The sequence below is a fragment of the Malania oleifera genome, chromosome 5 (genome assembly GCF_029873635.1).
Source record: "Malania oleifera isolate guangnan ecotype guangnan chromosome 5, ASM2987363v1, whole genome shotgun sequence".
Classification (NCBI taxonomy): domain Eukaryota; kingdom Viridiplantae; phylum Streptophyta; class Magnoliopsida; order Santalales; family Ximeniaceae; genus Malania; species Malania oleifera.
The window spans coordinates 63,349,398-63,370,666 of NC_080421.1; the positions used below are offsets into that span (position 1 = coordinate 63,349,398).

General features: G+C 34.8%; 1 protein-coding gene, 1 long non-coding RNA gene and 1 other non-coding gene across 3 annotated transcripts; all 3 read right to left on the minus strand.

Annotated features, from left to right (window-relative positions):
• Positions 1-2,690: 2,690 nt before the first annotated feature.
• LOC131155989 (uncharacterized) lies at positions 2,691-3,797 on the minus strand. Its single transcript, XM_058109445.1, has one exon. It carries the CDS (start codon positions 3,795-3,797, stop codon positions 2,691-2,693), a length of 1,107 nt encoding a protein of 368 aa, XP_057965428.1.
• A 5,850-nt stretch (positions 3,798-9,647) lies between these two features.
• Positions 9,648-11,655, minus strand: LOC131156386 (uncharacterized). The gene is made up of 2 exons (XR_009136981.1): positions 11,558-11,655; positions 9,648-11,399 (listed from the first exon to the last, which is right to left on the minus strand). It is a non-coding gene; the product is annotated as an uncharacterized LOC131156386 (long non-coding RNA).
• On the minus strand, positions 10,795-10,879 carry LOC131156913 (small nucleolar RNA SNORD36). Its single transcript, XR_009137175.1, has one exon. It is a non-coding gene; the product is annotated as a small nucleolar RNA SNORD36 (small nucleolar RNA).
• Positions 11,656-21,269: the final 9,614 nt, after the last annotated feature.

Consider the following 21,269-nt stretch of genomic DNA (forward strand, 5'->3'; position numbering starts at 1 on the left):
TAGCTCTTGATTTATCAGTGTGTATCTCGCCACCTTCCTTCTCACCTTAGGGGACTCCTTATTATCCCCTGATATGGACTCATCACGGAGGTAATGCAACAAAGGTGCCCTCCAGTCTCCATCTTTGACTTCAAAATGCAGTGAGTTGATATCGTACTCCTCGTATGAGGGTTTCGCAATTCGTTCTAGGTAAATTGCATCCCTCCATTCTGAGCTGGTTGCCGAGGCCAATTTCGAGAGTGCATTAGCCTTTGTATTCTCGGCTCTTGGCACACGCTCTATATCGAAGTGTATGAAGGCTTTTGCGTATTCTTAGGCCTTGGCCAAGTACTTCTTCATTTTCTAATCCCTAACTTCAAATTCTCCTTTCAGCTGCTCTACTACCAACTGGGAATCACTTGACACCTTGATCTGTGCTACCCCTAATGCTTCTGCTAGTTGTAGACCTGCTAACAAAGCTTCGTACTCGGCATTGTTATTCTTTACTGAGAATTCCAATTTTAGTGCGTAGAGAGTCTCAGTACCATCTAGTGTCGTGAGGATAAATCCTGCACCTCCTCTAGCTGTGTTTGATGACCCGTCAATGTGCAGCGCCCATACATCTGACCTTCCCATTAATTTGGGGGGTCTTTCTGCTACGAAATTGACGAGCACCTGGGCCTTGACCGCAGGCCTTGGCAAGTATTGTATGTCGAACTCGCCCAATTCAATGGACCACTTCGTCATCCTCCTCGAACTTTCTGGCAGTTGAAGAATCTGTCTTAGTGGTAGGTTTGTTAGCACAGTTATCTTATGAGCCTGAAAGTAGGGCCTTAATTTTCGTGCAGCACAGATGATGGAGAATGTTGCCTTTTCTATCGTGCTGTAATTCTTTTCTGCTCCACTCAACACCTTGCTAGTGTAATATATGGGTTGATGCTGCCTGCCTTCTTCTTGGACTAAAACTGAGCTGATTGCATTTGTTGTTGTGGCTATGTACAAGTATAATTTTTCTCATGTCTTTGCCTTCTTTAATAGAGGTGGGGAGTTGAGGTACTGTTTAAGCTATTCGAAGGCGTTGCTCTATTCCTCCCCCCATTCGAATCCTCCTTTCTTCCTTAAGGCTTTGAAGAAGGGTAAGTCTTTATCCCCTGAGCAGGAGACAAACCTGCTGAGGGAGGCTATCCTCCCTGTTAAGATTTGGATCTCCTTTTTCGTCCACCGAGCCTTCATTTCTAGCAATGCTCTTATTTTGTCTGGGTTGGCCTCTATACCTCAGTGTGTCACCATGAAACCAAGGAACTTTCCTGTTGAAAAGCCGAACACACATTTTGATGGGTTTAGCTTCATGTGGTACCTGCGTAAGAGTTCAAACGTATCTATCAGGTCTTCGTAATGCTTCTCTTCTTTCAAGTTTTTTACCAGCATGCCGTCTATGTATGCCTCCATAGTTTTGCTGAGCTGATCTTTAAATATCTTGTTCACCAACCTCTGGTACGTGGCCCCTGCATTTTCAATCCGAAGGGCATCACTCGATAACAGTACAACCCCCTTTCAGTGATGAAAGACGTTTTCTCTTCGTCAGCCTCATGCAGGGGGATTTGGTTGTATCCCGAGTATGCATCCATAAAGCTGAGAAGCTCATGCCTAGAAGTTGAATCTACCAGCTGATCGATTCGGGGGAGAGGGAAGCTATCCTTCGGACACGCCTTATTTAGATATGTGAAATCTATGCATGTGCGCCATTTTTCGTTAGGCTTCCTTACCAGGACCACATTGCTTAGCCACTCCGGGTAGTTCACCTCCCTGATGAAGTTTGCTTGCATCAGCTTTGTTACCTCCTCATCAACTACCTTAACTCGCTCCATCGCGAAACTCCTTTTCTTCTACTTCACAGGTCGGTGGTTGGGGTCCACTTGCAACCTATGTTCTATGATGGCAGGATAAATACCTAGCATATCGTCAACAGACCAAGCGAAGACGTCTGCGAATTCGTTTAGTAGCTGGTTTAGCTCTGCTCTCAGGGTTTCAGGTAGGTGACTCCCAATCTGCACAGATCTCTCCTGGTGGCCATGTAGGGGTACGCGGGCAATATCTTCATCTACTTTGTTGATTTGAGGATATTCCCCCCTTACCTCTAGGTCTTCCATGGTTAGGGTTTCTCTTGCCTCCATCTTTCCTTTCAGGGCCATAACGTAGTAGTTCCGAGCTGCTGCTTGATCTCCGCTGACCTCCCCTATCCCGTGCGGTGTGAGGAATTTCATCTTGAGGTGATACGTCGACGTTACAGCTCGGACTGCATTAAGAAAAGGGTGGCCCAATATGATATTGTATACCGAGGGCCGATCAACTACCAAGAACTTTGTCAATGAAGTAACTAGCTGTGGGGTCGTCCCCATTGTCACAGGTAGCGTGATTATCCCTACGGGATGAACCACATCTCCACCAAACCCAACTAAGGGGGTTGTGATTGGTTTAAGTCTTTCCTTTCCAATTTTCATCCCTTCTAGTACTGACCAGAACATAATATTTGCCGAGCTCCCATTATCTATTAATACGCGCCTGACTTTGTAGTTTGCCAACAATAAGGAGAGTACCAATGCGTCATTATGTGGTTGTTGTACCCCTTCTTCGTCTCGGCTATCAAAGATGATATCTTCACCTTTTCTATTTCTTTTGCTATTTGGTTCCCCTTTTTCCACTGAGAGCACCTATTTAGCGTACCTTTTGCGAGCGCCTCCGCTGTATCCTCCACTAGTAGATCCTCTGAAGATCACTGCAATCTCCCCTATGACTTGTTCTTCCTTGTCATTTGCGTTGGGTCTCTTTTGCTCACGAGGTTCCCTCGGCGGATCTTCTTTTTTGATAAACCTTGATAGGTATCCCCTTTTTATTAGGGCTTCAAGTTCGTTTCTTAGCTGAATGTACTCCTCTGTGTCATGCCCGTGATCCTTGTGGAATTGGCAAAACTTAGACATGTTTCGTTTATACACCGGAGTTCGCATGGATTCGGGCCATGAGACATAATATTTCTTTCTTATCTGCATCAGTACTTCAAAACGCGGTATATTCAGGGGTATATAGGTGGACAACTTACTGGATTGTCGTCTCATGTTAGGGCTAGTGAGTAGCGTAGTGGTCTTGTGCCTTTTCGCAGACCTAGAGGATTCGTCCATCTCCCAGATATTCCCTTTCCTCTTCAACTCAATACGACTTCCCCTAGTGTCCATCATCTCTTCCAAGTTGCTGTACTTTTGCACTCGGGCCATCAACTCCCCCATATCAACCGGTGGGTTTTTTCCTAGCGAGTACAGGGAGCTTCCAGGTTGGAAAGTTGTGGTCAAGGCTGCTAATGCTACTCCTATGTCTAGATTACGGACCTCCAGGGTTGCTGCGTTGAAGCAATGCATGAATTTCTTTAGTGTCTCCCTCTCTCCCTGGACCATGCTCATTAGGTGAGCTATTGTTTTGACAATCCTCCGACTGCTGAGGAAGTAGCCGGTGAATAGTTGTTCCATCTCCGAGAAGGAGTCGATTGATCCGGGCCACAAGGTCTGGTACCAATCTCTTGCGCTACCCTTGAGGGTTGCTGCAAAGGCTCGGCACATAATGGCATCAGGAGCGCCTTGCAGCTGCATCAACACCCTGAAGGTATCCAAGTGGTTGATTGGGTCAGAGAGGCCCTCATACCTCTCAAAGGTGGGTATCTTGAATCTACTGGGCAGTGGGACCTCCATCACTTCTCTTGTGAAGGGTGGCTCTGAGGACCGTAGAGATGCTTCCCCATATAGGAGGTTAGTCTTGCCCTCTTTCCTCATTTTTTCTATCTGCTCTATCTTTTTTATCCTTTCCTCCAATTCCGTGGATCTTTTTTGTTGGTTGACGTCTACGCTATTCACGTCTTCTATCTTTTTGGTAATTAAAGTTTTCTTCTTGCTCTCCTTTGTTTCATCTGTTTTCCGAGGTGGATCCAGACTCACCCGTTATTGAAGTGGGGCGCATGCGTCCTGACTCTTTTGGCGTAAGAGCGGGTTGAGCATGTCCTCCATTTTATTTTGGAAGGCGAGGAACTCCTCCCTAGTGACTCTTGAAGGATCTGCGGGTGTAGAATGGATTGACTGGGGTGACTCTTTTCCGACAGGGCCGAAGCTAGAGCCGTGAGAGGTGGATTTTTTTCAACGCCGGAGAGGGGAGCAGCACGAGTGCCTCACTAGAGTGGTTTCCCATAGACGGCACCAACTATTGCGGGGAAAAATCGATGACGACCAATAGGAATGCTCCCAGATCTCCGATGACCTGAAAAGGATAGAAAATAGAAAGGCTTAGAGGACCCGGGGTGTACTCTGGGAGATCACTCCGATGCCTAAGTAAAAGGGATGCTCTAGAGAGGCTGAATGCAATAGTAGAATAGGTTGAATGAATTACCTTGGCTTCCTCCCCAGATCCCTTCTTATAGGGGCTCGAGTTGACCCTTGGTTGATTCGTCTTCATCGCTCCCAGGTCATAAAATGCTTGCGCCCATTACTCGGCTATTTAAGCCGCTGGCGTGGATCTCTCCTCATTTTATTGGGTTGGAACTGATTGCTCGTCAAAATGTTTGACTCGGAGGAGGCACGAGCCAGGTGTTGACTTGTTCTTATTGGCTAGATTATTTTGGGCGTATCAATCCTCATTCCTCATCTCATTCATTAAGGTTTGGAAAGATATTTTCCTTGTAACTGAATTTTACCAACATGCACACAAAATTACTAGCATGTATCAAATACATATTTTAAACCAAATAGGTATTAAACACATATTAGACCAACCCCCTTCCTCAATTACCAACATGCATGTGAATCATGCATGGAGTGGCCACAACCAACTTCGATGTAAATAATAAAATCACATGCACGTACAACTCATGCATGTTAGTAATTTTTGCATAGGATGCAAGTTCCACATCGCATGCATGTATGTGGAAAATCATGCATAAAATTTGTTAATAAATGGGCTTAACAAAATACAAATGGCTATAACATGCATAGACATAAAATAATAGGTGGAGAAGATTTGTTAATAAACCGACTATACAAAAGTTAATTTTGAGCTTACGAAAAGATTTGTTAATAAACTAACTTTAATTGAATGGATTACTTTTGCAGATCATATTTTTTGTGCACTACAAAAAAATAGATTTTTAGTGATGAAAGTATTAGTGACAGTTTTAAAACCGTCACTAATAGTGTTGTATTAGTCACAGTTCTTCAAAATCGTCACTAATAATGTACGCATTAGTGACGGTTTTAGCAGTCGTCACTAATACTTTCATCACTAAAAACTGCGTGGTAAACAATTTTTGCGTGAAATTTTTTTCGGGAAAATATTAGCGACGATTTTATGGTATTAGTGACGGATTAAATTCATCACTAAAAGTCACTTATTAGTGACGATTAACCAGCCGTCACTACTAATATTTATGAATATATAAAAAAAAAAATTAGTTAAAGGTATTAGGTTAGAGTATTAGTGATGAATTTCAAAATTTGTCACTATTGGTCATTATTAGTGGCGGATTTGACAACCGTCACTAATACTTCACTTTTAAAATAAAAAATAAAAAAATTTGAGTTCAGAGTATTAGTGACGAATTTGTAAATTCGTCACTATTGGCCTATTATTAGTGATGGATTCGAGAACCGTCACTAATACTTCCTGCTTTTAAAAAAATTAAAAATTTTAAATCAGAGTATTAGTGACGAATTTATGAATTCGTCACTATTGGTCTCTTATTAGTGATGAATTTGAAAACATATCTAATAATGCCTTTTTTAAAAAAACAAATAAAAAAAATTTCAGTTCAGAGTATTAGTGACGATGTTGTAAATTCGTCACTAATAAGGGACCAATAGTGACAAATTTTTAAATTCGTCACTAATACTTCCTTTTTTAAAAAAAATAAAAAAAATTTAAGTTCAGAATATTAGTGTCGAATTTATAAATTCGTCACCATTGGTTCTTTATTAATGACGAATTGTGGACCGTCACTAATGATATGTCATTTAAAAAAAAAAAGACGGAGAATAATAGTGATGGTTTTGAAACCGTCACTAATGCCTAAAATCTCTTATCCCTATCCGCAGGATATTTTCCCTCCTATTCTCCTGGCTCCTCCTCTTCCCCGCGCGATCGTCTCTCCCAGTCTCCCGTTGCTCTCTCTCGGCCTGGTGTGCCTTGTTCGCTAGATGTCACAGGCTTCGTCGGAGCCCTAACGAACTGACGGCCTAGTACGCCCTCTCCCAGTTTCCCACTGCGACCCTTGTCAAACCCGAGCCTTTCCCAGTCTAGCTCCCGCTGTTCCCAGCCGACTGATGGCCTTAGCTTCTCGCCGGACACCTTAGGTTTGTTCCCTTGTCTTTCTTCTTTGTTTATTTTTATTTTTATTTTGGCTGGAACCTCAATAATATATTAAATTTCTAGGGTTATTTCTTGTTTTTAAAATAGTCAATCCCTAACCATGTTTTTGGGAGCATGGAAAATTTTTAGTTGGTTTGCTTAGATTTAGACAGAATTTAGTTTTTGTATGAAGTTATTTTAATCTATAGAAATCTACATTTAAACTCAAAATTTTTGCTTTCAAAAATACATATTATCACTTTATTTTTTTAATTTTTAATAGTAATACATAATTATTTCGTTTAACATGTAATAAGAAAGGGATATATGCAATTATTAGATTATGTATTCTGATCACTTTTTTTTTTTTTCATTTCCTTGCTTGAATTTTAATTCCTGGTTTCAACAGTGTCCAACTCTTATTTTCAACAATGTTAAACTCATATACCATTCAAATTTAATATATACAATTTCATCTCATCCAAGCCCCTCCCACCACTAATAAATTTAATATAAGTCCCTAATATAATTAACAAGGCTTATAATTTGTTCAAAACCTATAATTTCTTTTAGAACCACAGGGTGACTTGAGGTTGAATGAGAACCATAGGGCTTAGGATTTGCTTGAGTGCAAATTTAGCTTAATTATGTTAGAATGAGCTATGGACTCAAAAACTATGTCAACTTGGGGCAAAAGGTTGGCTTGGGGTCAGAATGAGCTCAAGGCTTGAGATAAATTCATAAACATGATTGACTTAACTAGGCAAAAAGGAGTGCAATGAATGGTTCTTTTAGTTTGGGAATGACATAATGCAAAGGACAAAACATCCAACCAAAAGATGATTGTCATATTACTTAATTTAATAAGCTTAGTGGTGGGTCTTAGTTCTGCAAAGGCCCTTAGCATAGTCATTATTAAAGTCTTCCTAATTTCCTTGTCTTCTAAAGAAAATAATGGAGTGACAAAATGCTTCATGGGATCACCTAGTCCATATTTGTACCCCAACCCTTCTTCCCAAAAAGAAACAATAATTTATCCTTCCACTTCTCGATGGAATCATAAATCTCCAGTAGAATGCTTGTATGCTACCCTCTCATGCAAAAATAGCACAACCTACTTTGATAGGAAAACTGTTAATATAAAAAAAATTTGAGAGTTAGGAATTGTCATTTGAACATTGACCTCAACCCAGAGGCAACCAAAGCCTAACAAGATGTATGTTAGCTATTTAGGCCAAACTAGAAAGGTGGGAAGACAAATGACAAAAAACATTCTCAACGAAGAAATGTATAAGGGAAGCTTCAACCTAACCTTAAATGAAAAATCCAAACTTAATAAGATCAATGCTATATGTCTAATAAAGAACATCAATGATGTAATATAGGCCTTAATATATTTAAGAACTTTCATACATTTATCTTATTAGTTCCATTTAGAAGAGGATAAATGTATGAAAGTTCTTAAATATATTAAGGCCTATATTACATCATTGATGTTCTTTATTTTCTAATTTTATTTTTAGGTACCAAAGAAATAAATTATAAAAGCATATTTGTTTATATTATGAATTTTTTATTTTTATTACTAATTATAATTATTGGTAAAAAAAATTAAAAAATCAAAATTTACAAATTTTCGTAGTTTTGACAACTTACTATCAATAAATTTTAATCTGTAAACATTTAGGTTAAATCATTCATTTTATATACATTTTTTATTTAAAATTAAAATTAAATAATTATATGAATTTAAATATAATTAAAAAACACATGTACATTTCAAAAAATTAAAATAATAATAATAAAACTTAAACACAAAATCTTTCTAATATTTTCAATTATCATGAAAAATAAGATTATTACAGTAAAGTGACTTTTGAACATTTAAAAAATAAGAATAATAATTTTTATTTTATTAACATATTTATAATTTGTACTATTTTATACTTTTATCATTTAATCATATTTTTTATAACCATTATTTGTTTCAAAGACAAAAATGAGGATTTTTTCAATTACATTTTTAAGAGTTTTTTCCCTTTTTATTATTAAAAAAAATAAAATATTAAATAATAATCTTATTGGGAAAAAATTTACCAAACTGATGCTCACATAATCTCGCAACACCAAACTACGAGATTTAAAAGCTCACCAGCGAGTGAGAAGCTGACGCGTGGCACGGTTACAGAAAAAATCTCGTAGCATGAAGCTGTAAAATTTAACGGCTCAACCTAATAAGGAAGTGACACGTGGCACTAAGCAAATCTCGCAGGTTAGTCCGAAATTTATCTGTTATATATATAGCATAACATTTGAATTTTATAACTTGTTAAGAAATTTTATTTTTTCCAATTATATTTTAAAAAAACTTTAAAATAATACAAATTATTTTGTCATACTTATATAATTTAATTGACCCAAAACATCAAAGTAATCAATTCAAAATTTTTGTTCAATCCCTAATCAACTTATTTGATTTTCATTATTATATTAATCATATTTTTTTTTATTTACTAAATTAAAGTCATTTTAAAATATCATTCTATTAAGGACAAATTTTGTTATTTCATTTCATCAATAAAATTAAATTATTTTCATCAATAAAATTAAATTATAAAAAAATTTTTAGTATTTTTTTGAAAATTAAGGGGTTAGAGTCATATTTTAAATTTTTTTTTTTATTTTATCCAAATTTTTATGACAAAATACTTGTTTATGATCAATAATTTCTTTTCCATGAGTATTTTTTTTTTTTTATTGATCAGGTTGCATTTGGCAATAATTAATTATTGAATAATCACTTTTTATATTCGAACACTTCCATAATAAAATACATGTTTATAATTAATAAGTACTTTTTAATATCACAATAATATAATATTTAAACATAAATTTGTAAAGCAAAGTTCAGATGTTATGCTATATATATAGCTGGTAAATTTCATATAACGCTCAATGCCACACATCACCACCCTATTGGGCTAAGTCTTTAAATCTCTTAGTTTCATACTACGAGATTTTTTCTGCAACCGTGCCAAACATCAACTTCTCACTCGCTGGACTTCTAAATTTCGCAACTATTACGTGAGCATCAGCTTGAGAATTTTTTTCCTAATAAGAGTATTATTTAATATTTTATTTCTTTTTAATAATAAAACAGGGAAAAAACTCCATTTTTAATTAGTTCATCTTTACAATATTAACCAAATACATTATTTGCTAAATTAAATTTCTTTTATGGTAAAACAAATTAGCAAAATTGAACAAATTTTAAAATTTGCAGGCTCCTAACATAATGAAATCAAGAATTAAATTTCATTCTATCAATTCCATTTCATTATTTACAAACCGAACCTGAAATAAGAGGCTTTCCAAATATAAGGCTAACCATTGGCCCAAGTAGCATTAGGTTGGGATGTTACAAATTGATGAGAACCAATTCAACCCAGCAGTTTTTTGCTGAATCAAATATTGACCAAATCACATAGCTAAGTGCAACCATGTACGAAAGTCCCCTCCATTAATATCATGAAAACCTCTACCCGCATGCTGCATAAATCTATCAGGAATGACTACTCAACTGTCTGCCAAATCTATCACAATGAGTTAAATATGAATTGTAAATAGTAGGTTGACTTACCCCCCCTAATCAGATCTGTCCACTGGCAGTGTTTAACTCCAAAATTTCATATTGACGTTCTTGTATCCAACCAAAATCTCTCAAGACACTTCAATTGATTTTCTGGACAAATCAATCTCATGAGATTCTCGAGGATTGCATCTACCAAAACCCTTTCTCCAATTTGCAAAAAGGTAAGACCATACAAGCCATAGAAAATTTACTCAAATCAACCTCTAGAGAAGGTCTGATAAGGTCACTCCCTTGTCCGTAGCTAATAAATTAAACTGCAAATGAATGCCATTTGAATAGGATAAGAATAGCCAAAAGATGTTTTGCAAGCAGAGTTTCCCTACACAATCAAAATGCCATCTGGGACGACAACCCTTCAATTTCAATGGGAGGTAAGAGATTGCACGGGTTAAAAAGGGAGGGGGAAGAACAGTGAAGGTTAACAACTTATCTACATCAGATAGCTTTTTGTTTAAATTTTTCTACCTCAAGTTCATTCTTGAAGGTAGAAACCTAGACCTAGGCCTGCCTAGTTCCTAATTCCTTTTTTCAATCCTTACAGCATAGAACTTGAATCTAAGAAGAGGATTTCTCAACGACAATATTTACAGGTTAGAGCAATTGGACAATTGAATACAGCAACGAAAGATGGATACAAAATAGTTCCTGTACATGAATAAACAAAATGAGGGGAGAAGGAGGGTGCTAGAATGATGAGTAAATAAACAAACTACGTGACCCACCATCACTTTCTTTCTAGACAATAAGGTGAAAAGGATTACAAAGTGCAGAGAAAAGTATCAAGTGGGAGAGCATCAGTTTTAAAAAGCTCGAATTTGAAACATCATGGAGAGTAGTATCAGTGACATGATATGTTTGTTTCATCATCTGCTCAAGCCCACATAAAATAAGCATTCAAAAGATGTATTAGAATCTTTGTGGTGCTAATCTTAACAGATTTTGGTACTGAATCAAAATAAGGACAGAAAAGAGGGAAGGCAATAAGATTATTGAATGGAAATGTAATCCAATAATGTGCCCAAAGTGACCATTGGATGAAGATCACAGAGGCGAGTTAATTGGAACAGAACTCCCAAAAAGTTCATCCATATTGCAAACGAAGAAATTGCCTCAAAACATTCGCTTCTTTAGAAGAAACCGGTTCTGGGACAGAGTGCGTTTGCATCCACCATCTCAATCTCAATTCAGTAACACATCGTTAAAAATCATTCGCCGATGCGAATAAAAAAATACATGATTGTAAAGATATCCTTTTCTAAAATTTCAAAAACAAAAAAACAAAAATTATCGATTCTAAAAAAATAAAATAAAATGGAGCACCGAATTTCAATGTGTAAGAACTCATCGGAAATGGGAAGAGATGCAGAGATAAATATGCCAGAAGTATAAGGGCCTGAAAAATCAGAAAAAAGAGGAATCAGATTCAGGCGAGTGACACTGGCAACTATTTACTATTGCAAGTTTCTTGGTAAGAATTGTTGGCTGGATCGTCAACAGATCAAGATCCAGCCAAGAAGCTACCTTGCTTTTCCGTGCAGATAGTAACTGTACCTGAAAGTAAACTAAAAACATATATCATACGGGGACGAACCGAGAGGAAGATCGAAAGACAACTTCCATGGTAGAGCTAGGGCAAAGAGAGGCGCACCGCTTTAAGAGTTGCAATGTAGTATTTATAGGGAGTTAAAATTAGGGTTTGGTGGTCTGGTCTGGTCTGGTATGGTATGGTTTTACAAATTTAAATTTAGGTTATTTATTTATTTTTAGTCACCAAATAAAATAAACATATGATATAACCAGTAATTAAGTGTTATGAAAAATAAAAAAGATGGTTCATTCATTATATCTATAAATAATTGAATTAATAATTTTCTAATAATCACTAATAATTAATTATTTTTTTACATTTGAATTATCAATTTAATTTTAAGTGCTATTAATAACAAAATAAGAATTTAATAATAATTGAATTAATAATTTATATAACAACTATTAATAAAAAATTAATTATTTGATAAATAATAAAATAACCAATATTTTAAAAAATCCTCCCAAAAATAACATTATTAGTATTTTGAAATTTCTCTATAAGTTTATAATTTGTTTTTTCTAACCATTAATAATAGTTGAATTAATATTTTTGTAACTGCTAATAATGTAATCATTAATAATAACTGAGTTGATATTTTTTTTTCAATTCTAATGGTAATTAAATTATTTTATGAAATAATAAATATAACAATTAGTTTTTAAAAAAGTGTCCCATGAGTAAACTAAATAGTACTTAAATTAAACCTCCTTAAAATTTTGCAATTTGTTGTTTTTAAATACAAATAATATTTGAAGTAGTTTTTTTTTTATGCAATCATGAGAGACTAATAATTAAATTAATAATTTTGTAATGACTATTTTGCTAATAACTAATAATGCAAAAAATCATTAGTAACTGTTTAAAAATACTACAAATATTTACTAATAATAGATTTTAGTGATAGATTCTACATATCACCAACATCCATTCATGATAACATTTATTAGTGACAATTTCTTATAAGTCATTTAAAATGTATTAATTTCCTTTTTCTTAATTTGATACGTTTTGGGTTGTCACTACAAAGAAAAAGTAATTCTCTCAGCTCATAATGTTCAAAATCATGCAAGGGACAAAGTGCTTATTTTTTCTTAAATTAAAGTGGAAAAACTAATGAATTTGTGACATAATCCTTGGTTTTGCCGTTGCATTGCTAAGTATTGAGAAGGATCTAAAATTTGGTTGCTCAACTAATTTTTTTCTTGTTTGTGTTTGGTGTAGGTTAGTTTTGTTACAAGTTCTGGGTGTTCACTCTTCTTGTTCCATTTTATGTTTAAGAACGCATATTACCATTGGTGGAATCAGGGATATTTGATTTTAGTAGGATATTTTACAATGAGATAAATGTATGTTTTAGTTCATTCATTAATTTTGGCTCCTAAGTTTATTGTGCGTGTGTTGGAAAGGTTATGCAGAAATGTTCAATTAGCATACAATACTTTGAGCATTCCTCAATATGTTCAAATTTCTTAGATTTCAATTTGTGAATGACATATGATGAAAAGATTGGGATAGTTCTCATAATTGTTTTGGTATTTTCTTTATATTGTTCTTGAGTTTGCTATAAGAATAAAAGAAACATGATAATATTCAATTTGGAAACCCTAGGCATGCCTTTTTTAAACTAATAAAATAAGTCGTAAGATTATATTTGTATTTGTTTTATCAATTAATATATCATTAACGCAAAAATGAAGGGAAAAACTAAATTGGACATTATTATATATAGGTTTCTGTTTGTATTAATGATTTATGTTTTACTTTTTTTCACAATATTAGTGTTAAATAATGCTACAACATGTGTGTGCGAGCATATGTATATATCTGCGCACTACACAAACACACAATAACATCTATAATTTAAAGTTTATGTAACTACTAATAAAAAAATCCTTACTTTTTTAAACTTCATTAAAATAATAGCTTAGTTCATTGAAGCACCTTGGTTATATAAAATTGATGAGAAAAAAATAAGGAAAATATAAGATTGATTAGGAAATGGGGCATAATACAAATGGATCAAAATACTTGTTTTGAACATTGTAAATGGTATAATATAGAGAAGCAAAAAAAAAAAACATATAGGCATAATAAGTATCATAACAAATCAAACATCATTGGAACTTGCCTATTGTTGCAAACACTTTATATTCGAACAAAGCACATGTATAAAAATTAAAAATTATCATAGAAGAGGAAAATTAGAATTGTTGGAAACTAAATGCCATAGTATTTTTTTTTTTTTTAAACACAACACACACACATATAATCAAATTAATTAAAGAATTTTTGTATTGCATGACATTTAATCTTCGATCAAGAATGAACAAAAAGAAATTTTTGAAGAAGAAAATGCTCAAAAACTATGTGAGAATTAACGAGCTGGAAATTTACAGAAGGAAAATGTTGTTAATAAGTAAATTTATGTTGTAACATGTGACTCATATGTTGAGTGGAATGCATGTACAATGAGAAAATATAATAAACAATAATAGTTTTGGTTTATAGGAGCAAACTATCGATGATTTTGTCAAGATGACAAGAAACAGTCAACTGTTTTGGTATTGTTACTTCGACTGTTTACTCTTGGTATTAAAATGTCAACGGTATGTCTAAAATTGTCAATAGTTTGGCTCGGTAACGCAGTGTTGGTTTTCGAATTTTGAATTTGGGAAAATGTATGGGTAGGTTTTGAGGGAAAAACCTTCGAGAGAGTTATATATACATGGTATATGTTGTAACTTTGTAATTGTTCAAGTCTTTGGACACAAGATAGTAAAAATTATATTGTTGTTTACTCCTATGGATATATGTATTGCTGAACCATGTGATTCTTTATGTCATTCTTATTACTTTAATTATAATCTACGTGATTATGTTCTCTGTATATTTCACTGTTGGTTGCTCCTTTGTATGATCATTTTGTTATGCTTTGCATTCAATTTTCTCAACAAATTGGTATCAGAGCATTGTTGTAATGACTTCTAAAATATCTTCTACAAAGTTTGATGTTGTTAAGTTTGATGGAATGAGAAACTTCGGCTTATGGCAGAGAAGGGTTTAGGATCTGTTAGTGCAATAAGGTATGGTGAAGGTTTTATACAGAGGTTAACTCGAAGGCATCGATGAAACAAGTTGGAATGAATTGGAAACAAAGCTTGTGTTGACTATCAGGCTCAGTTTGACTGATGATGTGTTGTATCACGTCATGGATGAGGATTCTCTGGTGGAAGATTGGCAAAAACTGGAAATTCGGTATATGTTTGAGCCTTTATCAAACAAGATATTTTTTAAGCAAAGATTGTATTAGCTTAAGATGGCGAAGGGTTCATATTTGAACCAACACATCAATGTATTTAATTAGATAGTAAGTGATTTGATGCGGATTGATGTGAAGTTCGAGGAAGAAGACAAGGCGTTGATGCTATTGAATTCCCTACCTGCATCTCATACGTATGAAAATTTGGTTACGATTCTAACATAGGAAAAATAAACCCTGAATTTGGAAGAGGTAACAACCGCATTACTGTGTTTTCATCAAAAAAAGAAGGCAGCAATGAAATTTTACAAGGTAAAGAGCTTGTGGTGAAAGGTAACCAGGAATGTGGGAGAAGCAAGTTTCGAAGCAGATCAAGTGGTAATAAATCTCGGTTGCAGTCCGGAAAGAAGAAGGACATAAGGTGTTTTAAGTGTGGTAAAATTGGACACATAAAATCAAAGTGTCCAAAGTGGAAGACAAGGAATGTTGAATATTAAGAGGGTTCGTCAAAATCTACAAATGTAGTGGAAGAATGAGACTCAGGGAGCAGTGATGGTGATATGCTTTATGTATCTTCGGGTTCAGAACACCTCACGGATTTTTGGATCCTAGATTCAGAATGTTCTTATCACATGACACCAAATAAAAATTGATTCAACACCTACAAGTCAGTATATTCTGGTTCTGTTCTAATGGTAAATGATTCTTCATGCAAAATAGTTGGAATAGGAAATGTCAGAATTAAATATATGATGGTGTTGTGAGAACATTATTGAAATTAGAATAGCTTTCCCAAGAGGGGGTGAATCGGATTATTTAAAAATTTAACCTCTTTTTAACTTTTTACTTGTATTAATGCAACAACAAGAAAGTAAATTAATCTTACGATCACAGCCAAATCACACCACAAAGTACTAAAAAATTAAAAACACAATCCAACCAACCAAAGTATAAAAATCAAACAATTATTCAAGAATTTTATGCTTTTTGTTATCAGCCCTGTAATTGTTTGCAAACCCTGCTTTGAATGAAATTTTTATTACGCTTCTCTTAATCAAGATTTCCACAAATTAACCAACGTATTCCCTTGTGGGTTTCCACAAACGGTTAATTAAAACGTACTTTCTAAAATCAAGAGTCTTCTTTGAATATGAATTTTAAGCCTTGCAACTTGTACTTAGCATATACAAGAATATATGGTGTAGAAATTAAAGAGAGTAAGGATGAGAAGAACACCGAGATTTATGAGGTTCAGCTTATCCCCAGCCTACGTCCTTGCCTTTGGTCAATTCCACCAAATGATTCCACTAAGTGTGCTCCTTTTTGGGGCAAAGCAAGCCTTTTACAAAATTTCCTATTTTTTAGGAAGAGAAACCACTTCAAGCGATCAACCCCCACTTGGTACAATGATCCAAACAAGCTTTGAATCGTCAATGATGCAATGAGAATGCTACAATAATCAGAGTACAAAGAAACTCTCAAAATAGAGTAGAGTTGTACAAGTTAGAGTGTAGACTACACTTCAATCAAATAATAATAATGAAAGTATGAAGCTCAAGTATAGAGATCACCAAAGGTTCGTTGATTAAGAAAACTTAATGTAAGAACGTGGTTTGATGATTCAACAACAATTTCAAAACTTTTCTCTCTGATGGAGTGTGATTAATAGAGAGCTTTGAGGGATTGTAAGCTTTGATTGCAAGAGTGCTGAGTAATTGCTTAGATGTTTGAATTCTTGGGATTAAAGGAGTATTTATAGGCATTCTAGGATTAGTTTCCTTGTTTCCCAAGTGACTTGGAGTGTCTACCAAGTTTTTATAACGTTCATATTTGAAAAACCAATTTTTAAAATTTTCCCGTTGGAGTTTAAAAAATCAAAAACCCGTAGAGTTAGTTGGCTGGACAGGTGACTGGGTTATGTGTTTCCACAGGGTCAGTCGGCTGGACAGGCGGCTCGCACCCTTCTGTCTCCCAGAAATTAAATCAGGAAATAGTTAGTTGGCTAGCGTGATACAATTCAAAGTGGGTTAGTCAGCTAGGTGGTTTACATTTATTGAGTTAGTCAGCTGGACAGTTATTTCAGCTGGTGTTTTTCTATCAATCGACTGACTAAACTAGAGTGTTTCTGGTCAGTCAGCTGGGCAGACCTCTTACTGATTTTTCCTTTTTGGCTTTTCAAATTTAGTTTTGCTCACATGTTTTGATTTTTCATAAAACATTTTTCGAGGTTTTAAAATAGGTCTCTAAGTCCATAAATATCCCTTAAAGAGCTTCATATTTTCTAAATTATATTTTATATGAAGTACTTACAAACAACTTTTCTAAATATGGCTTTTGAGTACTAAATCTTCAAGTCTCTTGATGATCCTCTTGACTTCAAGTCCCTTTTGGTCTTTAAGCTGTTTCATTTGTCTTTAAATATTGAGTGAAGCTTTCTCTTGATTTGTCTTTGATTTCCAGCTTGTTTCCATGACAAATGTAAGTGTTGAATTATGTATTTCTGAAATAAAGTCACTTAACAACACATGTTAAACCATCTTCATTTGTTATCATCAAAATAAGATTGAAAAGTCTAGTTAGGCTAACAATCTCCCCCTTTTTGATGATGACAAATGAGAAGCAAAGATAAGGAGGATAAAACAAACTCCCCCTTACTATTTGCATTCTTTAACATGAGCTTAAAGTCATAAATATACCATATTCCATACATGTGATCAATACATACCATATTCCATGTGATCAATACATATCATTCCATACATAGTACTACATCAAAATCATAAATATTCCATACATATATAATACTCCATCTTTGCTTTTCGCAACCTCTCCTCCTTTGGACATCAATCAAAAACAAGGCGAAACAAACAAGCAATGTGACCAAGCTAAGTGTTTTATCATATTACATACCGAAATATATATATAAAAATTACAAATGTCACATCAGTTATCATTTTTAAGAAACACATTAGCTATCATCAGCTTCATCTTCTTCTTCTTCTGATTTTTAATCTTCGCCTTCTTCAGAACCATGCTTCGCTTCTGTGTCTTCCTCATCATCATCATCGTCATTTTTGGAGTCCTCTTCGTCACTTCCATCATTACTAGTAGGAGCAGAACTAATATCCATAGGGTCAGAGGGACGAGAGGAACTGACTAAGTGTTTCTCAATACGACCCAAACCGTCATCAAGGGAGGAATAATTTGCTTGAAGAGTTAAGAAGTTGGTTTGAAGGGATTGGATTCCCATTTGCATGTTTTGGCTGAAGCTTGTGAATGTTGGTAAAATGGATTAAACCATGCAGGAGGACCAGTAAGAGGAGGAGGTGGGCGTGCTTGACCTCCGCTACCCTTAAGAATCCATCCATCATCATATTTTTCATACCCCATTAATTTAAGAGTTGTGGAATTAAAAATATCATAGTGGGTATGTTTTACAAAGAGATTGGAGGATGAAGATATTTGAAGTTTTGCAAAAAGCATATTTAGGATGCCTCCATAAGGAAGGGTAACTTGTCGTGCCTCTACACGTGATAGCATCCATTTGAGCATAAGGCTTGGTAGGCCTATTTTCTTGCCCTTGAGCAAGCACTAGAGGAAGAAACAATAGGCATATGATATATAGGTATGAGATCCAGCTTGAGGGAGGATATTATATGTAATGATTTTTTGCAGAATTTGAGCCTGAAGATTCAAATGCTTATATAATGGAGGACTATCAAAAGAGATGGGTGCGTGGTCTAATACCAAAGGAAGAAATTCTTCTGGAGAGAAGTCTTATTTGAGAATCCAAGACGTGCCAAAAGTAGGACATTCAAAATCGCCATTGGGAATTCTAAAAATTTTAGCAAGAGATTTGGGAGTGAGAGCTATAGATTTTCCCATTACATTGGTCGAAAGCCCATGTTATTCTCTAACAAGATTGGTGTAGAAAATTTTGATAAGATTCAGGAAGTGTCCCTTAGCTTGAAAGAGTACAAAATTTTTCCATCCTAGGACTTTGAATAACGAAATGATATGCGGGAAATTAGAGGTGAAGAAGGAAGTGTCGAGAACTTTACCTAGGAGTGGTTCCATCTTGCTTAGATGATTGCGATAAAAACTCTTGGCGTGTGGGGCTACAAGTCATTGGTCAATGGCCGGATCTTCAGTGTGTTAAGATGAAGTGGAAGGTTTCTTACTTCCAACTGATTTGGTCCTCGTCATTTTGAAGTTTCTTAATGGAAAAATAAAGGTGGTAGTGATGGATTTTGGAAATGGAAGAGAGGATTTGGTGATTTTTGGAGGAGAAGGAACCGAGGAAAGGAAGAGGATGAAAGTAAGGAAGAGTAGAAACTTTAAGTTAATTGGCTAACAACTCGAATGACTCATGTTTTTATAAACAAAGTTAGGGTTTTCCCGTCAGTTAGTAGGTTGACTTCAGGGTCAATCGGCTGACTGCTCTCTGTTTCAGAAACCGTAGCTCAGTCAGTCGGCTGGGTCTCGGGCCGGTCGGTTGACTGCAATGCTTTTCTTTATTTCTTTATTCAATCTGTCGGCTAAACCTGGAATTAGTTGGCTGACTGTGAACTCTTTCTTAATTTGACTTTTTACTCAATTTCTCTATTATGCAATAGTCCAAGCTCTATTCTAATGTTTATAAATCCATCTTTCAAGAGAGGTTTAGTGAAGATATCGGCCCATTAATCATTTGTATTAATAAATTCAAGAATTATGTCTTCTTTTTGAACATGATCTCTTAGAAAATGGTGTCTTATGTCAATATGCTTGGTTCTTGAGTGTGAAATGGGATTTTTAGATATGTTTATCACACTTGTGTTGTCACACTTTATTGTTATTGTTTGATAATCTAGATTGAAGTCTTTTAATTGTTGTTTCATGTATAGTATTTGTGCACAACAACTCCTGGCTGCTACATATTCAGTCTCGGCGGTTGATAAGATCATGGAGTTTTGTTTCTTTGAGAACCAAGATACTAAAGATCGACCTAAGAAGTGACATGTGCCACTTGTACTTTTTCTATCAATTTTACATCTGGCATAATCAGCATCGGAATAGCTTATCATTTCAAAGTCAGTATCCTTTGGATACCATAGGCCTAGATCAAGTGTGCCTAGCAAGTACCTAAGTATTCGTTTCCTTAGGTGTTGATTGAAACCTAACACACATGCATACACTAAACATGATATCGGGTCTACTAGTAGTTAAATATAGTAAACTACATATCATTCCTCGATAATGTTTTGTGTTTACTTGTTTTCCTTTTTCATCTCTATCAAGGCTTGTTGAGGCACTCATAGGGGTTCCTATGGGTTTACTTTGTTCCATATCAAACTTTTTAAGCATATCTTTAATATATTTAGTTTGATTAATGAATGTTCCATTTTTGGCTTGTTTAATTTGTAATCCTAGGAAATAATTTAACTCCTCCATCATACTCATTTCAAATTCTTTTTGCATACATGTGGCAAAGTCTTTTCAAAGTTCTTCATTTGTAGCACCGAATATGATATCATCCACATATATTTGAACAATTAGCATTTCTTTGTTTTTAGTTTTAATGAATAGTGTGTTATTTATCATTCCTCTTGAAAAGTCATTTTTGAGTAAAAATTTGCTTAGTCTTTCATACCAAACTCTAGGAGCTTGTTTCAACTCATACAAAGCCTTTGTTAACTTATACATGATTGGGATTTTTTGTGCTTTCAAAACTTGGAGGTTGTTTAACATAAACTTATTTATTTATATATCCATTTAAGAATGCACTTTTTACATCCATTTGATATAGTTTAAAATCTTTATGAGTTGGATAGGCTAATAGCATTCTAATTTCTTCCATTCTTGCTACGGGGGCAAAGGTTTCATCGTAGTCAATGCCTTCTTCTTGATTATAACCTTGTGCTAGCCTAACTTTGTTTCTAACAACTACCCCATTTTCATCTTTCTTATTTCTAAAGACCCATTTGGTTCCTATGATTGAATGATCTTTGGGTTTAGGTATTAGTTGCCATACTTGACTCCTTTCAAACTGATTTAGTTCTTCTTGCATAGTCATAATCCAAGAATCGTCTTTTAAGGCTTCTTCAATATTCTTGGGTTCATCTTGAGATAAAAATGCATAATGGTTGCATATATTTTTCAATGATGCTCTAGTGGTTACTCCTTTTGATGGTTCTCCAAGAATTCGATCTTTTAGATGACTTTTAACATATTTTCACTCTTTTGGTAGTTCTTGGTTTTCTATGGAGTCTTCATTTGAAGTTTCATCATTGTTTTCTTCCTTTATTTCAAGATTTTCTTCTTTTTGTGAGATATCTTCTCTTTCATCATTCTTAATTTCTTTGACATAGTGATTTGATTCATCAATAGTTATATGTATGGATTCAACAATAGTAAGAGTTCTTTTATTATAA

Bases quoted from the DNA above. Each gene is read 5' to 3' on its own strand.
- LOC131155989 (XM_058109445.1), bottom strand. From the start codon at position 3,797: ATGAGGAAAGAGGGCAAGACTAACCTCCTATATGGGGAAGCATCTCTA.